The 22,406-nt window shown below is 55.7% G+C and overlaps 1 protein-coding gene across 1 annotated transcript; it reads right to left on the minus strand.

Moving 5' to 3' along the window:
* Positions 1–514: 514 nt before the first annotated feature.
* Positions 515–22,097, minus strand: Arhgef16 (Rho guanine nucleotide exchange factor 16). The gene is made up of 16 exons (XM_028891491.2): positions 21,967–22,097; positions 14,704–14,813; positions 12,758–13,361; positions 10,807–10,852; positions 9,735–9,904; positions 8,427–8,483; positions 7,787–7,947; positions 5,606–5,758; positions 5,389–5,518; positions 4,824–4,898; positions 4,600–4,692; positions 4,046–4,197; positions 3,601–3,789; positions 3,008–3,081; positions 2,502–2,603; positions 515–1,847 (listed from the first exon to the last, which is right to left on the minus strand). The coding sequence occupies exons 3-16, from the start codon at positions 13,340–13,342 to the stop codon at positions 1,708–1,710; spliced, it is 2,127 nt and encodes a 708-aa protein (XP_028747324.1). The 5' UTR covers positions 13,343–13,361; positions 14,704–14,813; positions 21,967–22,097; the 3' UTR covers positions 515–1,707.
* Positions 22,098–22,406: the final 309 nt, after the last annotated feature.

Consider the following 22,406-nt stretch of genomic DNA (forward strand, 5'->3'; position numbering starts at 1 on the left):
CCCATGTTAATGCCTTTTATAGCCACCAGGGGGCCTGAGAGAGAAAGCACCACCACCTTATGGCCCATGGTGGTAGGAGCGAGGCAGCCTGGCACAGAGTCAGGGATGTTGTGGACCAGAAATGAGCCTGATGAGCAGAGGGAAACAGCAGTCCCAAGGCTGGGCGGAAGGCACAGTTGTGTGCACATCTTCATGGTATCATGGCCGGACTAACTTTCTCTCACTCCCTGGAGGAAAGGCTAGGGGCTTGGGTTCACAGCCTTCCAATCCACCTTGTTCTAGCTACTGAAGGTGCTTGGTGGTGGGCCAGCCTGCTTCTCCTTGACATGCTCCTCAGAGGGTCAATGCGGGGAGCAAACCAGAGGCCACAGGACAGTGGGGTCACACCAACGTGTTTCTGCTTGTGCCACAGGCGAATATCAGTGCACATACTGCACCTACGTGCATACACAGCACTCCGTGGCCACCAGTGTGCTTTACACAACCACAGCCCCAAGGAAGTGGGGCATTAGGGTGAGGAAGATGGAGACATTTATTTCAGGTTGAAGGAGGTACTAGGCCCTACCTCAGAGTCAACCCAGGCCATGCCTACTCCCTGAACTCTGGCCTGGCCCTCCCCTCAAAGTAGCCACTCACAAACATGGGTGAGTATTCACGTTGGTGAAGACTAGTGTCAGGCTGAGCCTAGACTTGGCCCTTCTGGCTGCTTTGGTCATGGAGGCCATAGGGTGTGGCTGGCCCTAGCCTGTCTAGAGGCGCAGCTCTTCCCCAAGCCTAGGGAGGTAGGGCATCACCATTGTGCTTTTACACCTAGTGGAGAGTCACCTGTACCTGTCACTTCTGTAGCAAGGGGCCGATGCTACAGTGGATGCTGGGTGCTCCACCCCAGTCTAGCACCAGCCAAGCAGAGCAAGGCATGGGGCTTCAGCACCAGGCTGGGGGTGCTGTTGGAGAGACCTAGCTTGGCCGTAGTCAGCATGGAGGCTGCCTTTCTGGCCTGTAGATCCCCAAAAGGGAGGTCTGCAGGGACTGGGATCACCACCCCAGAGTCTCCACTGTGTCAAAGCTCTCCGACCCCTGTGGTCAGGCTAAGCCCTGTAAGGTGCAGCTGTTAACATTTCTGACCCCGCAAGCAGGAGCCCCAACTTTGCTGCGACACTCTGGCTAGTAGACAGATGGGTCAGAGCTAAGGACAGACCTGAGGCCAGGCTCCACGCACCTGTTATACCTTGGGATTCACTGAGACAAGTGGCTGTGACCTGAGCTCAGGTGTAAACCCAAGTTTTAAAGAAATAGTTTAATGTTATTTAAAAACTTCCATCATAACATTTCTGCTGGCACCTCAGGTCACCTTCCACCAACACTGTCCTCTCTGACACGGGCCCTTCCTGTCTCACTTGGGAAAGAGGGGTGGATCTGGGAGGTGGCCTTGTGATGTCTTCCATGAAGGCAGCAGTCCTGTATCACCCTTGGCCTGGGTGTGGCTCAGGTGGCAAGCGAGGAGCCAAGCTGGACTCCTACTAGAATGTAGGCCCCTGGAGCTTGCCTCAAAGCCTTCCGAGAAAGCAGGTGGAATGTACAGATGTCCTGTGTTCTGCACTCAACCATGAGGCTGTGGGAAGGCCCAAGGAACAGAGCTGTGTCCCACTTCCTGGGGTCAGGTAGGAGGACTGGAGCTGTGTCCACCATGGCTTCTGAGCGGTCCAGCTACACGTCTGTCTCCACCCGGAGCCGCTCCATCCTGCGCACGTTGCCCTCCACTGCCACGCGGCTGGTGATGCAGTGAGCAAAGCTCTCGGGGAACCAGCCCGTCTCTCCGTCCCGAAGCCGCTCTCCGTGCAGCCAGCCTGGACGCAGAGGGGTAGATGAGAGGGATCCTCTCATCCCACCTCTGCTCTCGAGGGCTCTAGGGCCTGGGTGACTATTGGAACTGACCACCCCTCCTGCCTTGAGAGAGAGCCAAGGAGGCATCGCTCAAGGCCACATGGGCTCCTGGCCCCCCACTCCACCAGCACGACCTGGGCCCTGTAGAAGCCTAGGCCGGGACCACCAGGAGCAGACACGCGTACTCACTTTGGTCCCATGACTCCAGTACCTGCAGTCCTCCCTCTGAGGAGACTGAGCGTGGTGTGTTTATGCACATGTATGGATCCACATACACCTATGTGCTTGGAGGCCCAAAGACAACCCCAGTTCCTCAGGTGCTGCCCACTGTCTTTTGAGATAGTCTCTCATCATCATGGAGCTTGCCAACGAGGCTAGGCTGCTGGTCAATGAGCCCTTGAGATTTGCATGTCTGCTCCCTGGTAATGGGATGACACAATCATGTGCCACCATCCCCAGCTTCCTTTTATGTGGGCTCTTGAGTTCAAAATCAGGTCCTTGTGCCAACTGAGCCGTCTCCCCAGCCCCGTCCTTTGAGGAAGTTCTCGCTGCACCCCAGTACACTCTGCACCCTTGTCTGGTTGACACCCACTCAGGTGTGGCCCATCCACACTCACCGTCCTCTTCCTGTAGGACCAGGACAACGTCAGCCTGCTGCAGTGTGATCTCATCAGCCTGTTTGGCAAAGTATGCCTTGGTGATCTCCACCTGGGGCAGGTCTGGGGGAAATACAGAGAGCTAGGCCAGTACTCTCCCACAGACACATGGCGTCAGCTGTCCCAGCAGAAGACGGACAGCTTCCCTGGGATGAAGACTGGCCTTCCAGGGGTGCAGGACAGACACCTGGCACCTGCAGATGGACGTCTCCCTGAAGAGAACAGCCAGGGCCCGAGGTGACATTCTGATGGGCTAGCCTGTTCTGTTCCTTTGGCCTCAGTTTCCCCAGCTGCAGGACCTCAGGCCTCTTAAGGACCAATAAGGTTAAGCTGTGGCTACATGGACACAGTCACAAGTACATACAGGGGCCAGCGCCCAAGCAAGGTACCCCGGGGAAGCCGTGTGGCCCGCCATCTAGACAGACCAGCTGTACCCAGGGCTGCAACCCTGCACACCCCACACTCACCTCCTTTGTTGGTGAGGCCCTGCCACTGCCTCTCCTTGTAGGTGAGGGCTGTGATCCACCGGGCCCGCTCACTCCTGGAGGCCACAGAGAGCATAGTTGAGACCCTCCTTCCTTCTTGGGGTCCATGAGCCCATTCTACATCCCAGGTTCATTGGCTATGCTGACCTGACCCACTGTGCTTGGCTCCTGACATCATCCTGTTGCCCTGACAGCAGGGTGCTCCTGCCTCAGGGCCTTTGCACAGCTGTGCTCTGGCTGGGCACTCCTGTTTGCTGCCTCACTCCCTCTGTCCCTGAGCTTTTGACTAAACACCACCTTGACCATGATGAAGGCCCATTGATCACATCCACACTCATCCTTTTCTCCCCCTTGAAGCTCCCTCCCTGGTTACCGGACAGTACAGCCATTCATCAGTTGGTGTGTTCCCACGAGGAAAACCAATACCCAGAGACAGGCTGCGTTCTGCTTATGGCTCTGCCGGGCACTGGCGGTGCTCAGCATACAGGGCTCTCAGACACAGTGCGGCACATGCCGTCCTCACGGGGCTCCTGCTTGCACGTGTGCTCCCCTCCCGTTGGGTTCCGCCATCTTACGCAGAGTCTGAAGACAGCAGAATCTGCTCCTGGCGGCCCTCACTGTTGCGCAGCAGGTTCACTTGGAAGGGGTGGGGCACCGAGGAGCTTCGGCTGCTGCCTCCTGGCAGGGAGGGCTCTGAGGCCTCCAGCTTCCTGACCTGGACCTGGTCTAGCTGTGCGTAGTCTTGGACCAGGTAGCTTTCCTCACTGTGGGGACACAGGAGAGTCGTCAGTTAACCTCAAGAGTGCTCCTAAGACTCGTCTCCTGGGCCTGGAGACAGCTTCCATGGTCAGAGAGGGAAGCCCAGGCCTGCAGAAAGCAGAGATCTGATTCTGTATAGAGCCGTGTGGCCACCCCAGATCAAGTGACGTGTACCAATGAGTGTCAACCAAAGTTGGAGGGGTTCAGGGCCACTCCACTCCCGGCTGCTCTCTCGCCTGACATCTGCAGCCTAGTGCCTACCTTTTCTTCTTGGTGACAACCAGGACATCGTTGAACAGGAACAGGTAGCATGTGGGTCGGCTGGCGATTTTCCTAAAGATGCTGGATTCCTCCAAGAGGAAGAGCTCTCCACGCTTCAGGAGCCAGCGGGAGGCAGAGATGAGTGGGAGGGACTGGGGACAGAGTGGACAGATGAAGGAAATGGACGCGGCAAGGTGGAGGTGATGGTAGGGACAACCCTGCCTCCCTGGACTGAGTTTGCTGTCCCTGTTAGGACTAAGCGGAGAACCAATGGGATATTCCTGAACCTTAAGGGATGGCCATGCAGCTGGCCCACAGGTACCAGCGCGGGCCCTGTTCTCCCCTACAGGAGAGCCTTGAGCGGCCCCAATTCTCTGGGCACTTGCTGAATGTTCTGCCTAAGCTGAGGGTGGGAGCCAGTCCTGGAGAGGCCTTGACACCCCCTTCCCCCTGAGTCAGGGCAGCTCAAGGGGTCCCCCAACCTCTGTCCCCAGAAGCCTCTGACTCCTAGGATGAGGACAACAGTGAGGTGGGTGGGTTGGCAAGGCACCTACCTTGACCTTACCAAAATCCAGCTGTGTGTGCAGCGTGTACATCTGCTCTGTGCGCTCCATTTTGTGAGCCCCCTCGTTACACTGCTTCACCAGCTGCAGGGTGAGTTTACATGTATACCGCAGGCATGGATGGAGGACTGTGGATGTTCCACAGAGTGCCTGCCCCCCTGGTGGCACTGGATCTAGTCCCTTTTCCCATCGGTACCACAAGAAGTTCGCCTCACCTTGCTGATGGCCTTCAGGGCACGGCTGGCAGCTTTACACCTTTCAGGATGGCCCTGTGTCTTCAGGCAGAGTGTCTGGAGGAAGACAACAGCTGTGATGCACCCAACCCCCTCCCAAGGAGCCCTGCATGGGAAGGGGCTTCCCACCAGTTCCAGACTCTGGAAGTCAGGGAGGGGCCTCAAGGCAAGCAAGGACTTCCAGAGGGCTCCTGTTTGGACCCACCAGTGTGTCTACAGTACACATATGGCCTCTGCACCTCTGGGGCCAAGCCAGGGAAAGGGAGCTAGCACCACACATCTGGCCCTTTCCATCCTGGGGAAGAGCAGTATTTCTGCAGTTCCAGGGCCAAGGGTGTATGGGCTCTTGCCTAAGTATGTGTCTACAGGCTACAGTATCATGTTACTGACCGCAGAGCTATCAAGATTAATCACACTGTCTTATACGCATTGTAATTATCCAATTTACAGATGTAGGAGTGTGGAGAAAGAGGTCAGAGAGGCAACTCTGAAGGCAGGGCCTCCAGGGGTGTTCGTATGGCTGCACCCAAGCCTCCTGGATGCTCACATCTGTCAGGAGTGGCAGCCGGGTCACCCTCTGCATGGGGAGAATCAGGAAGGAGATCATGGGCAGGCCTCCACACGTGGGCCGTTTCTCAATCTCCCTTAGGGCTTCTCGGAAGGCTGCATTGCTGTTCCTGCAGCAGGGAAACATCACGACTTCAGAAGGAGGCTGGGCAGGTAGACCTGCGTGAGGAAGGCTGGGGGCAGAAAGGCCCACTCACGACAGCTTCTGCAGGGTGCGCTGCTGGTAGACCTCGTTGGAGCAGTAGGCAATGTAAGGGTGGAAGTGCTTCTCTGCGTGGTCCTCCAAGATGTCACTGATGTCCTCCACACACACCTGTGTCTTGTGCCGCTGCTCCAGGGCTTCAAAGAACCTGCAGCATTGAAGTGGGGAGTGGTTGGGCAAGTGAAGGCACAGTTTTGGTAGGTGTGTGCACACACCTACATAGACACATGTATGCAGACAAAAATGTCTGCACAGATCAGTCTCGGAGGCAGTACATGGCAGGTGCCCAGTGGGTCAGGCAGAATGTTGTGTAATCTAGACCACATTTGTCCAACAGCCCTCAGGGGACCCGCCCCCCATGACAGATCAGCTCTCCACACTGCCTTTGTAACATCCAACCCTATGGCTGTCCCTGGGTGTGAGGTTCAAGGACAGAGATGCAGCGATCCTATGATGCATTGGGTCTTAAAAGACCCATGAAGAGCCATGTCTGTCTAGGAATGGACCTTGAAACTAAGGTGATTCTGCCAGCCAAGCTCCCTGCCAGGTTTCACAACTATCCACTTTCATGGAGTCTAGGCCATAGTGGACAAGTGAGGAGGTCTTGGAGAGACTGCTAGCCTCTGAGCCAGGCAGGATGATGACAAAGTGAGCAAATGAATCAGAGTTCTCTGGGTCTTGGCAACCTGGTATGTGGGACCAATGGCTGGTCCTGAGCTATGTCCATGTCTCTAGGCCCTGGCTTAGGCAGCTGGGAGAACTCTGTCCATCTGAGAAGACTCTTCCAGGCTTGCATGTGAGTATGGGTCCTTAGAACTCAACAGACTCTCTACCCACATGGATCCCATTTCCTATAAGAAAGTGCACTCTAAGAGTCACTGGCCCTTGGGAAAAGTTGTATAACTAATAGAGAGCCTCAGAAGCACATGGGCCCCATGGATGAACGGAAGCTGAGGCTGCCTGCACACACCCACCATGCACAAGTAGGCAAGCCAGGCCACTCAGTTGAAATGCACGAGTCCTAGGTTTTCCTGGAAAGGTCTGGAAGGGCCAGCCTCCCACTACTGGCCCCAAATAGCACCAATTCTCAAAGGAGATCACTATGAATGGCTAGGGAGGAGGCTAGAGAGTCCCACACCAGGGCAGCAATGGCCATGCTGAGCAATTAGAGGCTGCATAGCATCCAGGAACCACATGGGGGACAGGAGTCTGCATGAAGGTCACCCACTTTCCGGGACCCCTCCCCTCCTCCGATGAGTCAGGAGCGAGTAGTTCCCACAGTTGGTTACTGAATCTCTTACAGGAAGTCCTTGTGTCCAGGGATAGGACAGTCCTCTGTTCCCTGTCTAAATGAAACTTCCTGAAGTAGAGAGAGGGCATCACAGCAGACTCTGGGAGGGCTCAGCAAGGGCCAGGCTGGTCAGCCAGCATCCTATGTTTGGACGGCCCAGCCTGTGAACTAGCACCCTGTGACCTGTTCTTCTCCTGACACCACTGAGGCCCAGGAGAGGACCTCAGGCACCAGCCTCATCAGCGAAGCCAAGGCTAAAGGACAGGGAGGTCCGGGGTCTCCTGGACTACAGCAGCAGCAAAGGCTGACCCCACATACAACATGACCGGATGGTGCTAAGGACGTGAATACATGCACATATACAGGCATGAGCAAACACATACAGGCAGGCACTATACCCAGTGCTGGGGTGAGATACCCACTGAAGTATGCAAAGACACATACACAAAGCGCACACACACACACACACACACACACACACACACACACACACACAGGCCCTCACCAGCCTGTAGCTGCATGCCTGGCCCCTCCTCTGATTCTAGGCCTTGCAACCAGAGCCCAGCCAGGCCACCAGACACTGCTAGGTAGAACATGACCTGGGAATGCAACTTGAGGCTGCCGCCTGGCTGGGTGAGTACTTTGCGGGTGCTGCTGACTATGCCCAGTGCTGAGGTGAGATACCCATTGGTAATGCAGGGTTGTATGGGAGAGAAGTGCCTCCCACCGCCCAGCCTGGGAGTCAGTGGCTGCTCCGAGCTTCCCATGCACAGCTATAACCCAGGCCCCACTGACATCATTGCAATGATGGCTGCCTAGAGGCAAGGCGAAGAGCATTCCTAGGGACCCAGGCAGACCCAGACGTGGAAGGGCCGGGAAGCTCACTTCTGACTGGCAGCCAGCACATCCAAGATGTTGGAGAAGAGGTGATGGTGTTCTGTCTGTGTCATAGTGGCCTTCAGCTCCCTGGACTGCAGGAACTCAGTCACCAGGATGCTCAGACTGTGCAGATAGGAGAACTCGGACGTGAGGATTTCAAAGATGGCCTGCATGAAAAGATGACGCTCAGTGACAGGCCATGCCCTGGGAGGGGGAGGAAGACTGGGGCGTGGGCCCCTCCAGAGGGCTGTCATGACTGCTGCACAGGCCATGAGTCCACGTCCCTACGTGTTCTGGCTCACCAACTCAGGCTGTGTGGAGGTGGCCAGGACTCGGCTTTCTGTGGAAGATGGTACTGGGTGGGGATCAAACACGGGCTGACACATGCTAGGCAAACACTGCCACTGAGCTATGCCCCTCATCCCAGGCCAGGACTCTGGCTCTTCCTGAGGAGGCAAAGATAGGCTCCTTCCTGACGCTGCCTGAGGGCTCACAAGGCAACCGAGAAGCTCAGTCCTCAGCCATCATGGTATCTGGCCCATGAGGCGGCCATTAGGGTAGGTGAGGACAGCGTATCACTGCGGTTCTCCAACTTCCAGGGTAGTGTGTGGCCCACGCCATGTCTAGGGACTCCCGATGGCCTTACCTCCTGCCTCTTGCGCTCCTCCACCGACAGTGTGTCCAGGATACCTGACTCCAGCACCTGGGGAGAACACAGGCAAAGGAGCTAAGGGTGACAGGTCCTACAAATGGAGCCAGGTCCCCACTTCCATCCTCTGGGCCAGACCCAGCCTGGAGGGCAGAGCCACCTCCAATCAGAACCCTCAGCTGTCTGTGTCTTCTCAGCTTATCTTCCTCTCCATAGAAACCTCGCAGGACAGTGCCACTCTATCTCTGGAGCCCTAGACCAGGCCAGGAAGACAGACAAGGAGTCCAGAGGAAGGGAGAGAGACAGAGACACAGAGAGACTCTGTGTGTGTGTGTGTGCCTGTGTGTGTGGGGGTGATGATTCAGACACCACCTGAGCAGCTGAGTCAGAGTCCTGCCAGGGAAGGCACAGGCTGTTATCACCTGCACTCTTCACCCTCTTGGGGCCAATGGCCCTAGGTTGTCTTATCGTGGCTCCCCCCACGCCTATCGATACAGAGCATGTCAGGGCAGGCTGGACTGCCACAATGCCTGGCCTCTGCAAGACAGAGAACTGCCTCCATTTGTGTTCTCCTACTCACAGCCTGGAAGAGGCACTGTCAACAATGCATGGGGCCCCTGCAGCTTTCCAAGCGTGAGTAGGCCAGGCTCCAAATATTGGGCAATGTTATGGGGTGCAGTGTACTGAGCCCCATCCCAGATGGGAGGAATCACCTGTCCCCAGCTTCTGGCATCCAGCAGGGTAATGTATACTTCTGGACATTTCTACTTGTGAAGTAGAGCCTGCCTTGCTGCAGGCCTTGGCTGGACCCTCCCTGGCCAGGGTCCCACTGTGGGTACTCTCATGGGGGGTCCCTCAATCCCATGGCAGGCAAACAAGAAGCTCCACTGTACTGAAATGAAGGAAAGGCTGGGTCCACCATCTCCATTTCCTGCCACACCCACAGCCCTCAGAGGATAGGGGTCCCATGCCTCTAACAGCAGCCAACCAGGTCCCCAGTGCTGCATCCACTATGCATCCTGGCCCTGCTTTTGATTGAACCCCACAGCCTGGACAGGGCCCCATTTTCAGATGTGGGAAGTATGGGGGGCTGCTCTAGTGAGATGAGGGGCCTAGCAAGGGGACTCCTTGTGCTCCCAGAGCCCTTCAGGTCAGACCTCCAGCCACATACCAGGTCAGAAGACACACTCACTGCTCCACAGGCCAACTGTGTATCCCAGTGACTCTGGAAGCTAAGTCTGAACTCCTTGTAAGGGCCCTGGGCTACCACAAGCTAGGGAAGGGAAGGCCATGGGGCCTCCTTACCTCTGGCAGCTGGCTCCAGGTGAGCTGGGCAGGCCGATAGCTCTTGACCACAATGGTGGTGTCCGCTCTTTGAGATCCCTCTGGGCTGGCAGGCTCATCGAGAATGTCATCATCAGACTCATGACTGGTATTTAGACCCCGCTCTCGGATCTCCTGGTACAACTGGGGTTCTGGAGAGAGCAGAGTCGCCCGTCTGCATGAGGGTTTGGGGGTAGCCTGGCCCCCCCAAGGGCCCCACAAAGCTCTCAAAAACATGCAGGCTCCCCTATGGCCCACTGGGTCCTACAGTGGTGTAAGGTCATCCTGGGAGATGGTAGCAGCCCAGTGTAGAATGTGGCACTCCAGGTCAGGGCCAAGCCGACCAACCAGAGCTGCGTGAGGCCAGCTGTGCCTGGTCTGGGAGAGGGAGGCTGGGGTACTCAGGTGGGGCCTGAGTATGCTGGTTGCTGGCCATGAGCCATCAATACTACCAGCCCATCCTGCCATGGGCTAACCCAGTCCAGGGCATCTCTGAGGCCATGCAGCTGATGTGTCAGCCTATACCCGAGACTGGGCACTGCTGCTGTTCCACACAGGGAGTGTGTCCCAGAGACTGCAGAGAGGCCCGAATCCTTGTTTCTGGCCTGTGGCCACCTATGGAGCTAACATGAGCCAGGAGGGAGGGATATTCTTGCTGGAGTCACCATGCCTCAGTGGGACCAGGAATATACAACAATGGTTATTACTTTCTCACGAGTTGCAGTGCCCAGTAGGCTCTCTTTGGACCAGGAAGATTCCATGCAGAGAACAGAGATGAGTGTCTGCCTCTCTGGAGGCCTGATGCCCTATAATCCAACCTGGGTCCCATTGGATACTCAAGATAGTGTGGGGCTGTCCTGTCCTGTCTTTGGGTCACATAGTTTAGGAGTCCAAGGGAATTCTACGAGACATACAGTCACATCAACAACTGGGATCTGTGCCCAATGTCCTGCCCAGAAGATCTCATCTTCTCAGACCCACCCAGTCCCCGGTTGGCCCTACTGAGACCCCTTCCTGGCCATGCTCGGCCCTCAGCTTCCTACGAGCCACTTACCATCTTTGAAGGAGCCCTTGTGTGCACGTTTCCGACCCAGAGTTTTCTGCAGAGAAGACACAGAAACCTCAGCAGTCAGTGGGGAGGGAGGCATGGGTGGGCTCCTCTTCTGTTACTATGGCAGCCCAGAGATTTATCCCACAGCAAGATATGTAAGGGAGAGGAAGGAGCTTTACAAGCAGAGGCCAGAAGAGGTAAAAGCTGGGGTACAGGGCAGCCGGCTGCTATAGGCCCAGGAAGGCTGCCCAGGGGCTAAGCCAGTTAAGAGGCATTACCTGGAGATTGGGATGTGGTGGGAATGAAGAGGAGGCTGGAGTGGGCAGAGTGCTGTTGGTTAGAGTCTGACCCTGGTACTGGCTCAGGGCCCCAGAAACTGAGGGAGGGGATTGCAGAGGCAACCAAGGGCAGAGTCTGGGGAAGTCCCACTCTACACTGGCATCCCCACACAGTCCCCACTCCTTGGCTGGAACACCAGGTTTTCACAGGTACAGTGGTTCCAGGAAAGCAGAGGCCAGTCGCTTCTGGTTTCTTAGAACCAGTTGGGGCCTGAAAACTCCCTTACAGGTCGGGGAAAGTATGACACTCCCAGCTAAACCTGGCCTAGCTCCTTTTCTCACCCTCCACCACCCCCTCACCTCCTCCAATTCAAATCCCTCCTGGCCCTGGGACCATGGGGAGCCTTCTCATCTAGGAGGCTCCTGGGGCCTCCGGTACTGTCACCTGCCAGCCCGTGACACCCTCTCTGCACAGGGGCTCTCAGGAGCAGCCACAGCTTAGGACCCCAGCATGGGGCATGCAACAGGAGTGTGTGCTGAAGATGGGACCCTTGTTGAGGAATGAATGAATGAGACCTTGGCCGGCCTGGTCCAACAAGGGGGCAGTGGCGGCATTGATCCAGTTCCTGGGGTACAGGGACACACATCAAGGGTCCAGGCATCTCAGGTAGATGTGGCAGGGGACTGTGATGAGGGACAGTGGCTGGCACCGTAGACACAGAGGCCTTGCCCTAGCCACTATTGGCCTTCATGGAAGCTTGTGGCCTGACCAGGTGTCTGCTTCTCCCAAAGCCAAGCTGAGGCTCAGGGTCTAGGGAGCTTGTATGTCCAAGTAAGCATGCTTTTCCCATGATGCTGTGTATGACAGCTCTAAGCAAAAAAGGGCATTTTTGGAGTATGCTACCACTGGGTGGCGGCCATCTTCACTTATATATGGGGAAACTGAGGCTCACAAGTGTCAGGAATCTGTTAGGGGTCACATAGTCACAAAAGCCCATCCAGGCCCTTCACAGAAGCTGACAGCCCTGCGCCTGGGGAGTCCCTGAACAAATCTGAGGAAAACCCCTGGAAAGAGGTCCAGAAGCCCTCCACAGCCCTGTATCCTGGGAAGCAATGGCCTCGAATGGCTATGAAACAGCAATCCCCCATCTGACCCTGAAACATAAGGAGCAAGCAAGATGAAAAGTGGAAGGAGTGGTCACTACCTGACCACAGGCTTCCTGCAACCCAAAGGGCTAGGACTCCATTCTGTTCTTCTGAACACCCAGGGCTACACCAGAGCTCAGGGAAGAGTACTCTCCCTACCCAGGGCAGGCCAGGAAGCAGCAGGGCAGGGAGACAGGTGGTGAGGGCTACACACTGTCCCTCCTTGTCCCACTGCCTGAGCCAGGCATCACTGAAAAGTGTCTTCAGACGGGCTGGCTCCATGCTTGGGCTCAAGAGTGACTGATTCCCTCTGCTGTCCACGCTGGATGGAAGTAGAGATGTGGAAGATTCCCAAGAACATGACTCAACCTCCTCCAGCCACAGCATGGTCGGCAGGATGGTCAGGAGCCTGCATGCAGCAACTGCCATGTGTGATGCAGATATAATAGTCACAGGACCAGGCTGCCCCCTTGCCTGTGAACTCCTGGGCCCCTAGAGACACTGCCCATCCCTGCTGCTCATCTCCCTACCTTATTTTTGGCTAGGCACTGGGCAGGAGGCCGAGGACCTTCCTCAGCAAGGGCCTGGAGCTTGGGGCCAAGCTGGACTGATTCTCCCTTGCTGCTGGGTGGCCCTAGGCCTTTCATAGCTGCCCTGTAGGACTGGTTCCTCAGTTTTCGAGTCAGATTCATGCTAGTGTCCACATCCATGTCATCCAAGGAGAAGCTGGGGGTTGAGAAGAGCCGAGGATCCCGCCGAGCAGCCTCCTTGCTGAGCATGGCTGCCCCAAAGCTCTGGTGGCGGGCTGGGGACTTGGTCTTGGCCTTGCTGGCCACGGCCAAACTCTTAGGGATGAGCTGCTGGGTGCCCATCTTGAGTGCCGCGGGGCTCTGTGTGCTGAGGATGATGGGTCGTGGCTCTCCATCTTCTGGGGGCACCTGCGGGGGTTCGGAGGCCTCTGGCTCAAAGGCAGCATTGGTTCTGGCTTTCAAGGAGTTACGGACCATGGGGATCCCTGGCATAGGGTTCCCATTGGCATCGAGTTGCAGCTCTGCATGGAAACGATGTTCCAGTGGTTTCTCATCCAAAGAGCTGTCAGAATGTCTCTGGGACATGCTGGGTGGCAGAGGGACCCTAGAGAGAGAGGCAGGCAAGTGGTGAGAGGCTCAGAGAGGCCCTTCTGCGTACAGCCTCCCTGGTGTTCAATCTTGTTTCTTCTTAGCATCCTCCCATAACAGCTCCCAGGCAAGGACAGGGAGAGCAGGGCTGGCTATGGCTGCTCACCAGGAGCCTCCCCTGGGATGTGGCATAGGTGTGCAGGGAAGCTGGAGTCTGGGCTAATCTGGGGCTATGTGCCTCAGGCAGCTATTCCCTGAGATGAGGGGCCTGGTGAAAACAACCTGTGGCTGAGCTGGGCCTCAGGGACCACCCTGCTTTCTCTGACATAACTGGTCCTGGGTCCTCGGCAGGGTGCAAATAAGGGCAGGTTTGTGGCTGAGCCCAGAGGCCCCCTAGATTAGGACCAGAATCCTGGCTAGGGCCCTTACTGATGCCTGGGCGCTTTGTGTGTGGTTTGCATGGGGAGTTGTGGTTTCCTGAGACTGCAGCAGATGCTGTGGATGTGACCATGGCCTTGCCTGGCTCTGCATCATTGGTAAGGGATGGGCCATCCAGAGGCCCAGGGACCTGCTGGAGACATGCCTCGGATGTCTGGCCCTGACAAAAATAAGGAGCAAGTGGGGTAGAGGGTGGAAGGAGGAGTCACTACCTGACATGGCCTTCCTGTTCAGTGGCTTTCCACACACATAGCAGAGCTAGGCTCCAGGTAAAGCCTGGCTGCTTCCCCTTCTCCCAGCCAAGCCCATTTGCCCCAGCACCAAGGCTGGCTCCAAAACTTATCCTCATAGCACTCTCCAATATGCATTTGTACTTTCCATGTTTCTGAAGTAGGGGGACCACAATCCCAGTCTTGGGGGTCCTCAAGTAAACCCTGGGTCACAGTGCAGATGGGGTGAGTGAGAGCAGGGAGCTTCAATCTGAGCCACAGTCCAGGGGTTCACTGCCCAGCCCAGGACAGGAACTGACAGCCATTGTCTGGTTGCCCCTCAGCCACTCTACCTGTTCATCCTAGCAGCTCTTTCCGACTTCTTTCTCCTCAGTATTGACTTACTGGTGTCCCGCCACCCTACCCCATCCACAGTAGGAAGCCCTGGGCAATGGTTTCCAGAGTGTCTGATTTATTTCTTCAGCATTGCATTTTCTGTTCCCTCGGGTGCAGCACAGTCCTAAGGTTGGCTTTGGCTAACAGGAGAGATGTGACTGGACGGGACAAGTGTCCCTCCTGGGCAGGGAATCCCACTGCCCTGTGACCCAGAGACTGAGGCGAGCAGACCTATAATTTGACCCAGATATAGCTGGAGCCAGGGAACCAGTCATCCACACTGACCAGTATGCTGAGGGTCAACTGTCCACTTACCTCCGTGATTGGAGGTCCTCAATACTTGTCAAGAGCTGCCCTGCTGGGGGCCTGGGAACCTGGGGTCCTCAATGATTACAGGTGCCACTTCTTTGCTTCAATTTTAAAATCTGCAAAATGGGCTCAGTAAGAACAAAGGCATCACTGGAAAATTTCCTAACAGGCTCCTAAATGACCTACAAAGTCCATTAAACAGCTCTGACTGGCTGCGGGGGCCACATAGCAGTGGCCAAGCCTTTTCTGAACCAAACACCACACTGCACTGGTAATGAGAGAGGTTGGCACTCAGGAGACTTTGTAGGACCCTGATGTAAAGTGGGGGAAAACTCCCTTCTGTAGCAGGAATCTTAAAAGGTCTCGCCAATTCCTCAGCTGATTCTGTTTCCTCAGACTGGAAGCCTCTCAGTCCTCATCCAGAATGAATCTCAGCTGAACTGTGCTGCTCAAAAGCCTGAAAGCTTAACCAGCCAAATGCTTCTAGTTTCTGGTCTTCACGCCTTATAGATCTTTCTGTTTTCTGCCATCACTCCCTGGGATTAAAGGCATGTGTCACCATGCCTGGCTGTTTCCAATGTGACCTTGAACTCACAGAGATCTGGATGGATCTCTGCCTCTGGAATGCTAGGATTAAAGGTGTGTGCGCCACCATTTTCTAGCCTCTGTATCTAGTGGCTGTTCTGTCTCTGACCCCAGATAAGTTTATTAGGGTGCACAATATTTTGGGGAACACAATACCACCACACCCTTCTGTAAATATTTTCCCTTTTTCTAAAAACAAGGGAGCCAACATTGAGGAAACCTTTTATATGCTCAGAACTTTGTCTAGGTTAAAATGACATGAGCCTAAGAGGGTTGTGGAGGCACACCACATACTCAGCACCAGAGAGGCTGGCACAGGAGGCGCTGTAGTTCGAGGCCAGCCTGGGCTACATACATCATGAGACTATCTCAACAAAAACAAAAACCAAACAGTCCCAAATACCAACTTATTAGAAAGAGCCTTCCAAAGGGGAAGTTTGTTTTTCAGATGGTTAAACAAGAGAGCTCCGTGTCTCTTGCCCACATCAAGGGTAAGGATCTGGGCTCAGTACTGGGCCTCAGTGCCCCCCTGTCATTTGTCATGGCACTGTCCCAGGTTCACATCCCAGGGTGTGGTGCCTACCTGCCCTGCCTGACAAAGCCAGATGGACTGAACTGGACTGGAAAGGACGGCTACCCTGCCAGAGATGGGGATGGGTTCCAAGGCTGTTTGGATGGGTTCAGGCCCTCCAGAACTGGTGACTCTCCAACCTCTAGGAAGATCACACTCACCCCAGAGCTCCAGGCAGGTCACAGCTCCATCCTAACCCATTTTTCAGAGCACAGATGGTACCAAGACCCTGCCCAGCAGTCCCTCCCCGAAGGGGACAGGGCTGGTCACACTGCTAAAGCATGAGGCACCCAGGTATCTGCTTGTGTCCCGCTCACCCCCTGAAGTCCCAGGATCTTCCAGCATAGAAGCTCTTGGCTAAAACTATCCTGAGAAGTTGAGTGCAGCTGAGACTCACCGGCCCCAGGGAGGGGCGGGCTGGGGCCTAGTGCCTCCTGAGAAAGGGAGGGTGCATTCCTAAGGACATTCCAAGTCCTGGCTGAGGATGATAGCAGTCACACCAGGCCTCCCCCGGGAGCTGGCATCTGTCACACGTGTGGTATGGGGCAGGGCTGCACTAACCAAGGTCTGGAGAAGTTGGTTTAGCTGTCTTCGGATGGCCCAGGACAGACTTCAGGTGCAATTCTTTCACACAGCGATCATTCCACTCAGAACAGACCCCACAGAAGCTGTCATTAGTTTGCCTCTCTTGCCAGCAAACGCCCATCACCCCTAATCTAGCGTTTCAGGCGCGCAAGGACGGCATAGCCCCTGGCAGACGGTGGCCTCTCCCGGCAGAGGGCAAAGTCCATTCCAGGGCCAGAGGTGCCCACAGGGAATCAGTCAGGTGAGCCATTGCTGGGAGTGGCTTCTGTTCCAGCCTGGCACCACACCCACGGGCCCGGCAAACAACCTGTCTGGGACCCCAGAGAGCAGGGCTGAGGGCTACGGGTACCTGTTCTGAGGGTAGCACTGGAAGACCTGCTGGACGCATCAGATGTCTCCTGCAGCTTGTGCCCAGACAAGACGGAGGCTGGACTGTGCATCCACACACAGCACAGCTGCAGGCCCCAGGGGCAGGGGACCATGAGGCTGGCCTGCCTTTGTTAATCATTTCTATTACCTCCACAGTCAGCTCTCCTGTTAGTTTTTTTCCCTAGCTGTCCAGTTTCGCTTCTCCATGCTCCTTGAGTGTGGCCCTTCTGTGCAGGGGCCACTTCCCGGTCTTCCTGGGTACCCTCCTTTCTCAAGGTGGGGGTTGGATGGATAGGTGGTCCTTAAGTTGGCTCAGGCTATCCTCAGGCCATCAGGGCTACTCTCTAAAGCAAATCTCAGACATTGTCTCTGGAAGGAGTAGGGGGCAGATTTTTAATGTCTGTAAACATTTTTTTTAAAATATTATTTTAGGTGTATGAGTGTGTGTATGCATGTATGTATGTGCATCACATGCATGCCTGTAGCATGCATAGGTCAGAAGAGGGGGTCAGATTCCCTGGAACTGGAACTGGAGTTAAAGATGGTTGTGAAACCAAACCCAGGTCCTCTGCAAGAGCAACAAGTGCTCTTAACCCCTGAGCCATCTCTCCAGTCCCAGATCTTTATTTATTTTTTTTTTTTTTAATTTTTTGAGATAAGGTTTTACTATGTATCCTTGGCTGGCCTGGAACTCGATACATAGATCAGGCTTGCCTCTCCCTCCTGAGTGCTGGGGTTAAAGGTGTGTGCCATCAAGCCCAGCAGCGGGTAGATTTTTTACTTTCTCTCCTCTTCTCTCCCACAGGGGATAATTTTCCTCTAGAATCTGGAAGCACCCTTTTCTGTTCTCGCTGCTAAGACCTGGTGCCCTTCAGACTTCTCTCCCTCAGACGGCAGCGACCCCTGTGCTCCTCCCTACCAGCCTTGGGGAGGGCTGGGGCCTCACACTCTCCACCCCTGCTGGGAGGCACCCTGGGACCTCACCTGAACCACTGCTACACCACTGAGCTATAGCCCAGCCCCTTGCCTTATTGTAACTTATTATTGGAGACAGGGTCTTACTAGCTTGCCCGGCATGGCCTTGAACTTGCTCTGCAGCCCAGGCAGGCTTTGAATTTGTTGTCTTCTTGCTTGAGCCTCCAGTGGCTGGGATGCCAGGCAGGCCAGGAGCACTGGGCCTTCTTTTTTTTTTTTTTTTTTTTTTTTTTTTAAATAATTTCTTGCACCTTTTTTTTTTTTCTTTTAGGAACACTCACTAATCAAGATTAAAACCTCTGAATCAGGCAGTGGTGAGCGCACGCCTTTAATCCCAGCACTCAGAGGCAGAGGCAGGTGGATCTCTGTGAGTTCAAAGCCAGCCTGGTCTACAGAGTGAGTTCCAGGACAGCCAGGGCTACATAGAGAAACCTTGTCTCTGGGAAAAAAAAAGATTGAAGCTCTGAAATTTCCCGATTTCTGACCTCTCGCCGTTTCTCGTTCCTTGTCCTTTTGGAGACGCCCCCCACTCCACTCAGCCTTCTGAGACTTCCGCCCCTTTTGCCATTCCTATGCCCCCTACAAAGAGCTCCCCCGCCCCCAGCCATTGCTCTTCATTCCTAGCATCCTGTTCTTGTTTTGAAAATACAACATCTTCCATTAACTTAGAGGGCAGGAATCAAGTTTTCTTGCACGTTTCTTTCTGTTGGCTGCTGCTGGCTACCCATTTTCTTCCTTGCCTGGTCTCCCCTGGGCCTTGGTCTCTCGGACATAAAACTTTCAGAAAGCTGCTTTGGTTTCTGCTGTTGATGGGTGGTCACTGGGGGCCAAGACTACAGGCTCTGTCCCTGGGGACTGTAGACTCCCTGCTCCTGCCCATGTCTCCAAGGGACAGCCTTCCGCCCAGGAAGGCTGGCTTCTGACTCTTGGTTCACCAAGAAACTAACAACATGAGGGCCTCGGATTCTCCTAGTGGCCTCCAGGGAAATGCCAGCCATGGCCATCCACCAACAGTACCTCTGAGAGCGGGCTGTGAGGCCTCCCAGACTCCATATGGACCAAGGTGTGTCTTCTCCCTATTTCAGGCACCCCAGGCTCACTGAGAGTGTGGAAAAAACTCCAAAGACGCCTTCTACGGGAGCTCTATCTGGGTGCCTGGCCACCATATTCCTGAAAGTCTTTGGGATTCAGGAACAACTTCTACCTGCCCCCACAAACACACTGGAGCTCAATTTCCAAATGGATGCTGGCATTTTCTCTGTCCTGGGCCCACCTTGCATCTCACTGAAGAGGCTCTGATGCTCTCTGAGAACCAACTTGCCCAGGGGTTCTGATTAAAAGGAGCAGAAACTGGGCCAGAGCCACTCAGCAGACCCAGATGCAATGGTGGAAAGGATTCCTAACTGTTTCTGCTCAGGGTGGCTGGAAATGGCCCATGATCAAGGCCTTAGAACCTACAGCCCACATTCTCTTTGCCACTAAATAACCCTCAGAGGGAGCATGCCCTGGGGCACAGGGGTAGCAGAACCATGTTTGGGGCAGGATATCATGTAGAGCCAGTGAGACCTTGCCAGAGGTCTCCGGGAACCACTGTGGGTGTGGTCCTGGATGGGTGGGCCTCTCTGCACCTGGTTCTCTGCTCCCTTCCCATGAATCTTGTGGGTACCTGTGCTGCCTTCTAGTCCCCTGAGCCTGATTTCTTCCTAGTCTGAGCCTGTTGCAGCTGGTCACAGCTGGTCATAGGAACCCAAACCACCCTGAGTCTGAGACTTTCTGCCCTGCTGGAGGCCCTCCATCACCAGCTCTGAGGCTGGGCCATCTCCACCTGGCCAGGCTCAGTCTTCTTTAGCAGCAGACTCAGCCACCCCACAACAGTGGCCTTGTCCTTGGGCCATCCTGCCTGGCTGCGCGGCAGCAGGGTTCAGCTTTGTAACCAGCTAGTGACATTTGTCAGGTGGTGGGGGCTGAGCTCAGAGAATCTCAGCTGAGAGCAGTTTGCTCCACCTGGAGACAACTGGTAACATCTGAAGACAGTGTTGGTCAGACCCACAGGTATTCTGTGTACTGAGGCCAGGATGCCGGGATCCACTGGGCACAAAGCAGCCCATGACAACCAACTGGAACCAACGCCCACAGGGCTGAGGTGGGGGAAATGAATCTTAGCCAGCCAGAGTCACCCTCCACCCACCTGGTGCATCCAGTCTTAGCCCACAACCTCGCCTATCACTCCCCACTCCCCTTTCACATTCCACAAGCCCAAGCAGCTGGTAACCTCGGGGTCCCCTAAGGGAGCTTGGGTTAGGGAAGCAGAGTCCTGACCTGACAGGAACCTAGGGCCAGGCCTCCACTGCCCAGTTCACCAGCAGAAAAACAGGCCCACAGAAGGTACTCTCTGGCTGGCTAAGTCTTCAGCCCCTCCCGAACTTCTGCCCTTGAGTGTCTTCCCTCAGCAGTGAGAAGCTGGGACAGAGGGAATGTGACCTGCCCGGGTCAAGCCCCAGGCAGTGAGAGTACAAGGGGAGGAGCCAAGCTCTGAGGCCCCATCCTGCACCGGATGGCTGTCCTCAAACCAGGAACTGGATGCGGACCACAGGGGATTCTGGACCGACTCATGATGCTGCAGAGGGACAGTCACCTGAGCATCATGACACAGAGTGAGCACAGGAAATGCCAAGATGCATCTAGAAACCAAAACCAAAACCTCCAGGCCCTTTGGCCAAACAGAAATGCAACCATCACCTTCCGAGGAGCAGACCTGTTGTCTCCATGAACAAGCCCTGAGAATCTCAACCAGATACTTCACCCCTGGACTCACGCTTCCTCACGCCACTTCCTCACACATGGGTGGAGAGTGACTGCCCTGCAGGAGGTGAACACTGGGACAACCCCCTACAAAAGTTTCTTACTACAGGGCTGGAGAGATGGTTCAACAGAAGTCAGCAGTGGCTGCTCTTCCAGAGGGCCTGGGTTCAAGTCCCAGCACCCACATGGAAGCTCACAACTGTCTGTAACTCTTATCCCAGGGGATCCGATGCCCTCTTCTGATTTCTTTGGGTACCAGGCACACCTATGGTGTGCAAACATAAATGCAGGCAAAACACTTAAACGTATAAGTCTTTAAAAAGAAAAGAGTAGTTTCTGGTTTTAGGTGCGTGGAGAAGGAAGTGGCAAGGAGCCTCCACCTCACTCTCTCCATCTTGTTCTCTCTGCAGCTTACTTTTTCAAGGAAGCCTGAAGACCCCTCCGTCCACCAGGCAGTGCTGTGGGAGGTTTACTCTCTGGACGATGGGTATCCTGAGATCATGGGCCCACGGAAGCATTTATCCCCAGAACAGGAACACAGTAGCAGCAGACTGAATCAAGACACTCTGAGAGAGAACCGAGGCCCGGAGACGGAAGCAGCTTGCCTGAATTAAGACATATTCAAGCCTCGTGCCCACACACCGGGGTGGGAAGTCAGGGGTATTGGGGTGTACCGGCATACAGTCACGAATGGACCCACACACGGCACCCTACGGCTGGCTGGTCACTCCAGTGACGCACACACCAAGAATCCACTTAGGGGCTATCAGCTCCTGTGTGGGCTCCAGGTGTGATGTAGAGGCCACCAAGATCTCACTGTGGCTGCTACCAACTCAGACTCCTGAGGCCCATGCCTAGGTTCATCTTTCTTGCTCAGCTTCAAAACAGATCCCTGCTCCTGATTTACAGATATGGGGATCGGGGCAGGGGGGTGGGGTCAGGTGCCCACCGTCCAGCCTGTAAGTGGCACCCGCAGCTTTCTGGAGCAGTCCCCTCCCACTGGAAGGCACTGTGGAGCCCGGCTTAGACGGCTGGCCACCAAGGCCATCAAGGTAGAAAAAGCGCACGAGGGGTGTCAGGCCCCTTATTCTTGAAGCCCATCTGAACAGACCGTCTTTCTAGCTCCCGGAAAAGTCACTTCCACGCCCCTCGGGGCTTCCCAGGAGTCTCTGCGCCCTAGTGTCTAACCGGGTCCACTGCAAAGTGTCCCTTGGACTGAGCAGCTCAGAGCAGCCAGGCTCCTAGTCCCGGGCTTGCAGCTCCAGCGAGAGGGCGGGGCGCAACGTTGTCGCCGAGGCCGGGAGGGGCTGGAAAGGAGCAGAGGCGCTCCGGGTGGCCCAGGTGGCCTTCCTCTCGGCTGACCCTCCAGAGCCCAGACTCACCTGTGCGTGCGGCCGAGGAGCAGCGGGGCGGGTACAGCTTGCAGTGCTGCTGGATCCCCGTCCTGCGGCCAGTCGGTCCCGCCCTCCCTACTTCCTGCAGGGCAGGCGGGCGGGCGGGCGGACGGGCGGAGCCGGGCCAGGTGGGCCCCGCCGGCGGCTGCGCGGCCGGAGGGCGGGACGCACCCTGGGCACCTGCTGCACCGCGGCTGCCTCACCTGGCCGCGCCGGCTGCGTCACCGCACTACCTGGGCCCCGCCTGCGTTCACGTGACCAGTCTGGGGGTTCGGGCCGGAGTCCGCCCTTGGGTACTGTCTACTCTCCCTCCCGCTCGTAGCCCGCTTCCTTTCTGCGCCTGTCTCTGGGCTCCTCCGCCTCCTCCAGGAAGCCTTCTGAGAGAGCCCGGGCCTGCGGGAACCTGTTTGCTGAAGGAAGGCCCCACC

Source organism: Peromyscus leucopus, chromosome 2 (genome assembly GCF_004664715.2).
Source record: "Peromyscus leucopus breed LL Stock chromosome 2, UCI_PerLeu_2.1, whole genome shotgun sequence".
Classification (NCBI taxonomy): Eukaryota; Metazoa; Chordata; class Mammalia; order Rodentia; family Cricetidae; genus Peromyscus; species Peromyscus leucopus.

What these genes read in the sequence shown, in the direction of transcription:
- Arhgef16 (XM_028891491.2), bottom strand. Translation starts at nt 13,342, where the DNA reads ATGTCCCAGAGACATTCTGACAGCTCTTTGGATGAGAAACCACTGGAA. An exon ending in AGTGCCTAGCCAAAAATAAG is followed by an intron (nt 10,853 to 12,757) that starts GTAGGGAGATGA and finishes TCTTCTCTGCAG; the next exon opens with AAAACTCTGGGTCGGAAACG. An exon ending in TGGATTTTGGTAAGGTCAAG is followed by an intron (nt 4,198 to 4,599) that starts GTAGGTGCCTTG and finishes CTCTGTCCCCAG; the next exon opens with TCCCTCCCACTCATCTCTGC.